This window comes from Topomyia yanbarensis, chromosome 3 (genome assembly GCF_030247195.1).
Source record: "Topomyia yanbarensis strain Yona2022 chromosome 3, ASM3024719v1, whole genome shotgun sequence".
NCBI classification, from domain to species: Eukaryota; Metazoa; Arthropoda; class Insecta; order Diptera; family Culicidae; genus Topomyia; species Topomyia yanbarensis.
Window position 1 is genome coordinate 146275042 of NC_080672.1, and position 9694 is coordinate 146284735.

General features: G+C 35.1%; 1 protein-coding gene across 1 annotated transcript; it reads right to left on the bottom strand.

The window, feature by feature from the left end:
* Positions 1-1785: 1785 nt before the first annotated feature.
* On the bottom strand, positions 1786-5138 carry LOC131691596 (uncharacterized). Its single transcript, XM_058978125.1, has 5 exons — positions 4870-5138; positions 4110-4802; positions 2575-3243; positions 1987-2505; positions 1786-1921 (listed from the first exon to the last, which is right to left on the bottom strand). The coding sequence occupies exons 1-5, from the start codon at positions 5002-5004 to the stop codon at positions 1799-1801; spliced, it is 2139 nt and encodes a 712-aa protein (XP_058834108.1). The 5' UTR covers positions 5005-5138; the 3' UTR covers positions 1786-1798.
* Between the last annotated feature and the right edge of the window lie 4556 nt (positions 5139-9694).

Here is a 9694-nt window from a genome sequence, read left to right on the forward strand (position 1 = left end):
TCGGTGCTACACCGGTGTGGTGCAAAAAAGAGATAGACTGATTACATCTAAGTTTGAATGAGTATAGCACCGACTACACCAGTGTAGTGGACTGTTAAAACCGAAAATCCCATTTAAATTCTACAGAATCAGTATTTTCAAGATTACCTTACACCATCAATATATTGATCAATAAATGATTTATTGTCAATATTTCTGCTCGTGTAGGGTCCGCTTAAGGTTCAGGTACTTTAATTAGGATACTGAAATTTGATTGGCTAGGAAGGTGTATCCGTTTTTATTTAATCTTGTATCAAATGGAGTGTTTGGCTTGGCATACGTCTAAAATTCACAAGTTGTGCCATCTGGATGTATACTGTTTCAACATTGAGCAACTCCGCCATTTTCTAGCCGATTTTGACAGATAAACACAATTCTGAAACGTCATTTAGCGCCATTTTAGTTATCAGTCGATTTACTCCAAAAGAACGCGCTGATATTGTAGCGCTTTACATGGAAAACGATCGTTCAATAATGAAAACTGAAAACAGCAATGGTGATTTGGAATGGCCTCCTCGTTCTCTGGATTTAACGGTCCCAGACTTTTTTCTGTGGGGTTACCTGAAAAGTAAAGTTTATTCTAGCAAATCTAAGAGCCTTGACGAACTAAAAGCTTATATACGAGCTGAAATTTCTGCGATTAAACCCGAAATGCTGTCCAATATCATGCAAAATGCCCGAAAAAGAGCTGCTTTTTGTGTATCAAACGGGGGTGGTAATAAATGGCATAGAAAATCCTAAAAAAACTTTACTTGTGAAAATTGGCTGCAAAATGGTGGAGTTGTTCAATGTTGAAAAAGGATACATCCAGCTGGGCACCCTGTATCAATGTTTATAGACGGTTAATATCTGTTGGACTGATTGTAGTTTTGCTCCTCAGCGATAGGGTTTTTTGGATTTTTTATGGCGATTTCGCTTGAACCTGAAACTGAGTCAGGTTCTAACCCTAGGGGCAGATCACTCTAAGAATGTATAACAAATTTGCATCAAATTAGAAAAAGTGCATTTAATTTCCATTTTTGCATCAGCTTTGCACTCCCTCGCAGAAAAGTTTGTTTAACAAACGTCCTACGCTGATCCACTTTGTTCGACGTTTCGTTAAATGTAGGGCTAGTTTTTCTGTAGGGTTTTGACGTCTTACACGCAACGCAAAAACATTGCACGCAACGCAAAAACATTGCACGCAACGCAAAAACATTGCACGCAACGCAAAATACATTATGAGTTTCTATTTTGATGGAAATAAATGCATTTAATTTCGCTGATTTTTAAAAATGCATCACAAGTGATCTGCCCCTAGTTCTAACCCCAACTGCTGTCAGTTCATACATTTTGACAGCAGTTGGGGTTAGGAACTGACTCAGTTTCGCCTCAAACAAAAACCACATTAGAAACATTACTCGACAAACATACAGATTACGGCCTAAAAGCCAACTGTCAAAATCCTATTTGAATGGAAATTCCGGACAAACCGTTACACAGCAATCACAGATGTTGGTAGTAAACGAAAGAAAAAAGTTTACTCTTTCATAAACTGTTGTGAACTGTGTTCGACTAGTAACGATTTGTCCGGAATTTCCATTCAAAGTGGATTTTGACAGTTAGCTTTTAGGCCGTAATCATATGTTTGTCTAGATTACATTTACATAACAGACAGTGGGCTTGTGTATTAAAATTGCATGGACAAGTATTGAATGGTTTTAAAACAGATTTCAATTATTTTTTTACATGTGATAAAAAAAAATAAAAAATGTTAATACTAATCCTCATGTGATCGAATTTCGTCATCTTCAATCATGTCAATTTCTTGATTCGCATCATCAAGAATATCTACGATGTCTACGTACTTTGGTGCATTACGCACATTTGATTGTAATCGTTTCTGAAAAACGTAATATTAATATGATATTGCGAATGATTTAGGACACAACTAAAACGCAAACTCACCCGATTAATAACCTTCTTGGCAACTTCAAATAGCACTGGCAACGCTTCGAACGGGGTGAAGATTTCACCTGCCTTCTCTGGAAGGTCTCCATGACTGTGCTCGTGCCTCTGCTCGAAAAACTTATAATCATTTGTCACACAGACCTGAGCGGAACATCTGTGCTTTCGGCGATGTATACACTGCCAGTAAGTGTAATTTGCCGTAAAGAGTGCCGAATTATAACGTTTTCCGTAGAACACTAGCGTGTAGTAATATGAACGAGCGCCCTTTTCAAAGTAGAAAAAGTTCGGGTATGAATCGGCCAAGACCGCGCCATGATTCGAAACGGGACCTGACTGTCCACTGGATGGTACATTTTGGACAGCGAATTCTTCCGCAATTTTGCTCGTGTCGAATGGTTTGCTTAAATTTTTCTTTTTAATAGTAGATGGTGTATCGTTATCAGCAATGGGATCTTCTTCGGATGGATCATTTGTTGGTATTTGCTCAAGTGGCGGTAGCGGTTCTCCTGTCCGGCGCTGGAAAAAACAGGGAAAAAGGAATAAAAATGGATAAACATCTTTTTTGTTCCCCTCGCAATTACTTACATGGCGTTCCATATTTTTACAAATTTGAAATATCAATGGTAAAGCCTGCAATGGTGTAAAGATCTTTCCTTCCTTTTCCGGAAGCTTTCCGTGAGTGTGCTCTCGCCTACGTTCAAAAAATGTATAATCGTTCGACACACACACAACCGCAGAGCATTCATACTTGCGACGATGAATACACTGCCAATAAGTATAGTTTAGCGTATACCGTGCTGAGTTGTATCGTTCACCGTAAAACACCAGCGTGAAGTAAACGGAGCGAGGACCCCTTTCAAAGTAAAAAAAATCTGGATAGGAATCAGCCAGTTTTATTTTTTTGGAGCTTGGCGTTTTGACACCGGTGTTCTCGAGTTTAGCTATACTTAGATTCGCTTTCTTGACTTCCGATTTTATAGGAGTGATGGAAAGTTTTCTTTTCACAGTCGCGTTAGAAAATTTACTTTGAATTTCTGTCCTATGATCAGAACAATCCTCCTTGGAAGAATTATCATCGTTATGCTTGTCGTAAAAAGACTCATCAACTATCCTATCATCATCAACATTAGCAACACATCTTGTTTTTTCCATCAGTTCTTTGTCCAATAACTTACCATCCTGTTTTTTGTTTATATTAGAGGCTGGAGTAACAGTTCGTTGTGCTGTTCTTGGTTGCTGATATTTGGCACATTTCTAGAAATTGATAACAATAGAAATAAGTTATTGGAAACATAAAATAATTTGTAATATTTTCGGTAAAACTATGATAAAAATAAAAAAATACTTTTCTAAGAACTGGAGGGGGAAGGTAAGAGTTTCAGCGCCAAAAAAAAAATTTTTTTTTTTAGGACTTTACGTGAAGCGAATTGATGTATCATTTAAACAACATTCTGTAATTTTTGTATGCAAAAATATCGACAAACGACTCGGTGACGAAGCTTTTTGTAGGACGTCTCTGGAAAAAACATGATTTGCGGTGCTAGCAGCCATTCAAAAACTGCTTAACCGATTTCTTTCGAACTTTGCATACACATTCTATGTGAAAAGTACCTAACCCCTACATTGAGTTTTCGAGAAAAATTTCAATTGAGGGGTTTTTTATTCATTTTAAATAAAAATTTCTATTTTTTACGAAACATTCCTCCTTTTATGAGTAAAAACCCCCGTAATTGAAAAATTATTTCAAAAACTCAACGTAGGGGTTAGGTATATTTTACATAGAATGTGTATGCAAAGTTTGAAAGAAATCGGTTAAGTAGTTTTTGAATAGCAGCTAACACCGCAAATCATGTTTTTTTTACAGAGACGTTCTACGAAAAAGCTGCGTCCCTGAGTCGTTTGTCGATATTTTTGTATAGAAAAATCACAGAATGTTATTGAAATGATGAATTGTAATGTACAAAAGTTTTGATTAATTCGCTTCACGCAGTTCTAAAAAATCACAAAAAAGGGTTGTTTTATCACGCCGAAAACCTTACCCCCACCCATAAACCACCATGTTATACACCTCGGCAGCTCATCAAGACAACTTGCACGTTTGTCCAAAACGGTTTACTCACCCGAGAAGATATTTCATAGCATACTTCAAATATCTTTGGAAGTGCTTCTAACGGCATGAATATCTTCCCCTCCTGTTCCGGAATCTTACTATGGCTGTGCTCACGTCGTCGCTCAAAAAACTGGTAATCATTGGTCACACAGACTTGAGCATCGCATCGATACTTTTTACGATGCATACACTGCCAGTAGGTCTTAGTTCTGCAGTATATAGCCGAATTATAACGTTCACCGTAAAAAACTAGCGTAAAGTTTACCGACCGGGGACCTTTCTCGAAGTAAAAATATTCCGGGTATGATTCCGCAAGAACTGGCATCTCCGGTTTTTTGATTATTTTTGGTTGTATTTTGGGTCCAGCACATTTCGTCACTTTGTGTTCATTCAGCGGCTTAATGATTTTTGCGAGCGTCGATGATCTTTCAGGACTGTTCGAAACATTCTTTTTGGGTGACGAACTTTTTGGTTTCGCAGGGCTTTTTATTACTTCGTTAGTTTCATGTTCAGATACCGCCTCTTCATCGAAAAATTGATCGTCTGTTTGTTCTTCCAGAACCTCAACAAATCTCGTCTTGTTGCAAAGTGTTCTCATATATTTATCGTTTTCATGACATTGGCTTTTAAACTGGCGAAATGATTCAAGTGTTGCGACACACTCAAAACAAATTACAGCACCCGGTTCAGTTTTGTGGTCAAGCTGGTTAAGATGTGGTTAATAATCAACTTATTATCGTGACGTTTGTCTAAAAAACATTTTTATTTACCTCTATTTCAACTAGTTGTATCAGATTTTCGACTCTGTTCTCAACTAAACTTCCTTCAGGAAAAACTACCACTCGGTTTTTAGTCTCCACCAGACAGAGGCGGCAAAACTTGGACAGCTGCCTTGTTTTTCCCATTGGTGGCTATTCTACCTTTCCAATTTAAAAATCTGTTCTGTGAAATCAAACTAAATTTGTTATTAAATTTGGCCTGAGACCTGAGTACTGGTAAAACAAAATATCGTTTTTGCTTGAAGCGAAGCTGAATCAGGTTTACGTTACAAACAAAGACAGAGATGCCAGATACTTTTTTCAAATGTCTGAAATAATAATTTTAGAAGTCTGGGAAGAACAAAAAATGTCAGGAAAGCTACCCGAATAGAAATGTACAGTAACAAAACCATTATTTTCACTGTGACAGTACAGTAATTTTGCAATAATTTACAGTAAGTTTTAGTGTTACGCTACAATACAAAAACAATAAACTTTAACGTTTTTACAGTAAATTTCAATGTAAAATAGACTTTTACAGTGAAAAAGGGGATGGTTATGTATCTTAACATTAAAAAAATTAGCTTTACTCCATACATTTTTTTCTCGAAAACAGTAAAATTTAATGTGAATACACTGTATCAGGTTTTTGCTGAACAGTGAAATTTATTGTTACATGAAATTTTATTGTAAATCTACTGTGAGAACTTGGCATCGAACAATGTTGAAACAGTAATAACTATAATATTTCAATATTAATTCTTCAAAAAGGCTTATGAGAATTTTGTAAACAAACTTCTTTCGCTCATTACTCTGCTGCCGAGTTGAATTTCTTGAAAAATACACTTGAATCAACATATTTACCCTTGGTAGAATCGATTTCAAATGTTTTCTGTGTTGAAATTGTAACAAATTAAGAGAAATCAGCAAAACAAAAGTTTGTTTACAAATCTTATTAGCCCTATTCAAAAGTTGATATGGATTTATTGTTTTATGATTGTTTGTAGGGTAAATGCTATTGTAAAATTCTATCCGGGTAGTGTAACAAAAAGCAAAAATCTGCAAATGTCTGCGTCATCGAAAAAATCTGCAGCTAAAATTAAAAGTCAGCGAATTTGCAGACATGTCTGCAAATCTGGCATCTCTGAACAAAGACGATGTTTTAAATATAAAGACACGCGGAGAGAAAAACAGTGAAATTGGCTGAACAGTTTACCAAGTTCTATTGTCTGCTAGTTTTGGCAACACGCAGAAAAAAGATTTCTAGCAAAGAGAATAGGGAAAGAGGAGAATAGCGTGAAGCCGAAAATACCTTATTGAGCAGACCAATCGTGCAATGAAAATAAACATTACTCATGTCTGAGTTGGAGGAGAGAAGTATTGTACATCTATCAAAAAGGAAATTTGAATTTTCGTCAGAATTTAGTTCAGTCATGATTTTAAGGTGCATTCTAGAGTATATGTATTAGTAAAAATAAGCTTTAGAATTATTTCATCTCTTTGTTTCAAAATGCACATCATTTGATAAACAAATCCAACGATCGACATACGGTTTCTTTTCAAAATATAATAGGAGTAATTTAAAGTGCTGCCTGTGGAAGCGGTTGCCAAAATTCTAGTGTTGAAATCATCATAAAGGAAGTGTTGCCGCCGTTTTGACTGATTTTCACTCTTCGTCTCTTTCCCTATTCTCTTTGATTTGTAGGTTCAATAAAATTATGCATTAAATTCAATAAATTAAATTATTGGTCGGGAGACAATACAATTATTTATTGAATTCAATAAAATTTATTTATTGTTTCAATAAAACAAAATTATCGTTCCGTTTTTCAATAATTATTTTATTGAAATTAAAAGGAAATTATTGATACTAAAAATGTATTTATTGAAAGCAAAAATTTGTTGTTGTTCTAATAAAAAAATATTTTCAAACCAATAAGTTTGTTTGTTAAAGTGATAAACAATAAATGATTGGATTCAATAACACATATTTTTGGTTTAAATATGCTAATTTTTTCTGCGTGAACCAGGAGTTTTATGTTAACAGAGTAGATACAGAACACTAGATTACACTGATAAAAAATCGCACTATAAAGCCAAAGGAAATTTAACATCATTTTCAAGTGCACTTGCAAGTGATATTTCAAATTGTATTCATCCTATTTTCACATGAATCCGATATGTTTTACCATTGAATTTTGGTTGCCATGCTGTTGAGTCGCATAGTATGAACTTTCCACATAACATTCATGTGAAAAACATATAGTGCATATGCATATGTACAACAATTGATAGCACCGATTCTTCTACCCATTAAATCTATAGGTAAAACTAATTGATATTCACGTGTAATTCATTTGGAAATCTTAGTCAATGGTATTTCTTATGATGTTTATGTGATTTTCACATAATGTTCGCAAGAATTCCACTAGAAAATCACATTGCCCACACTCTATTAGATATTCTAATGGTAAACGTAAGCTTTTCATGTGTTTTACAATTGAAACAATTCAAGTGTTTTCCACATCATGTTAATGTGTCTAGTTTTTTCAGTGTATAGGATTGTCGCTGGCATCAGTGGTAGCAACATTATTGTTTTGATTCCGGGATATATCTGTCAAATGGCCCAAAAAAAGCAAAGAAAAATCCTCTATCGTCGTTTCATAGCGATTAATCATTTTTGTTTCTTTAAGCCAGCAAAACAATGGCCATTCTCGGCTAATGTGTTTTCACCAGCCCCGTGAAAACTGTTGCCTGAAGGTGCCAGCTTATGTTTGCTTCACTCATTATCAAAAAAACGTCAAAACATTCACCCTCTTGGTTTTCACTAATTAGAATGCACAAATTGTCTAAATCGGTACTGTATTTTGATAAATTTTCATTTCCTTGTGCGGTATATACAAACTCTTTCATTTCATAACAATAACAGTCGAAAATTTACACCGAGAAAATTCGTTATATTGAATATATTGATTTCACACATAATTTTTTGCAATTTGTAGTAGCACATAAAAATTACCTGTCACGCATAGATATCATGTGAAAATCAATGAAATTATAATAGTATGCCACATAGAAATTGATTTCATAGCAGATATCACATCATTTTTCTGTTTGCCTCTCGCATTCTGCTGCAAATTTTATGCATTGGACGTTTTCGGTCTTGAATGCATAAAAATCAGAGCAGAATAAACGAGACTGAAATGAAAAATAGGCAAACTCTGCATTTTACTAAACGGCATTTTACACAAACAACTAAACGGTTTGTGGTTACAAACAGGCCATGTTTCCCTGCGTGTACCAAAAATGCGGACCAAAGACTTTTACTAGAGAGACTTTCGATACTTTGACAGATATATACCGGCAGCAAAACAAACATGTTCCGAGGTGAAAACAATAGGAACACCAGCGACAATCCTAATCTAGTGTTATGTAAATAGCGAGTGACTTGTTGTCTTAAGGAAAGCTTGACGTATTTCTTTTGAGAAATATTTCGTAAAATACTCAATCATGCAACTCGAAAGCGCATTGTTTCACGTAACTGAGCCTGTGTGAATGTTTTTCGTTGCACTAGAAAGGATGAATCGAAAATACAGTGATGAGTAATAGCAATATTGTCGCACCGTTGGCACTTTGCTGATGCCATTCAAAGTAAAGATGCCATTCAAAGTTAACAGGAGAAAATTAGTTGATAGGTTTATAATGTTCTGACTTTGCATCTACCAGTTATTAAAAATTAGGGACTAGACAATCGAACAATGGCTTTGTAATGTTTAAAATGTGTTTAAATTTATTCGTACTTTATTTGTATCATGAAAGTTGTTTAGTATTGAGCATTGCATGAAAATGTATAACCTCACTTTTCTGACAGCTCAGAGAGCTTGTTTACATGGACTTCGAATTTTTTTGGTTTTATCCAGTACAAGAAACTCGGTTCTAATTCTAACACCATGTAAACAAGCTCGCCAAACTGTCATTTTTTCGAGCATTTTTACTCATATGACGTCATCTTGCAATGCTCAATGCACGTGAATAAAGTTTGCTCTCATCGTATGTAGACATATTTCTGGAGCGTTTTTTCAAATAGACATATCTGCAATGAGTTACTCTCTTTGTTTAATCTCTCTTCTGTTAATAATTCGGTCACTTTAACATTTATCCGTCAACTCTGAATAATATGCTAGTTAAAACCACCGTCTTTCGATCTGTACTGTAAAATAAGTGAAAAGTGTTATAGTGACGCCGTAAAAATCGAAAGAGAAAGTAAACAAAGAGAGGCTCTCATTTGCACTTAGGACCATTTGACATGTTTGTAGAGATTTGTTTTTGGTTCGATTGAAACTTTTGGCTTCAGTCTTCGCGCATCTCTACACGCTACCGAAAAACTACCTAAAATTCAGTACTTTTGACTCAATCTCGTGATATCGTGCAGGAAGGTAAAATTAGGTAAACCGTGTTGAAGGTAGTTTCCGTTTAACTACAGTAAAAATAATAACTCAACCTTGAGTTTAATTTACTTAAATTTAAGTTGAATTTACCTAATTTTGAGTATACCTCAAACAACTTAAAAGTACCTTGCTGCACGGAAGACCTCGACTGAGTCGAATCTCTCGTTTTGTTTTTGACAACACTAATAAGTGCGAAAGCGACGCACAGCTCAAAAGTACCTAAATTTAAGTTAAAATAACTTATTTTGTAGGTTATTTTCTGGTTGCGTGTAGGGCTTTTATTAAAAACATAACAAAAGGCTTGTTTCTTTTTTACTGACATTCGAACGTCGAAGTGATTTGCCACATGGACAAAAATTTGTATATATTATTTATATGCTTGCATATCT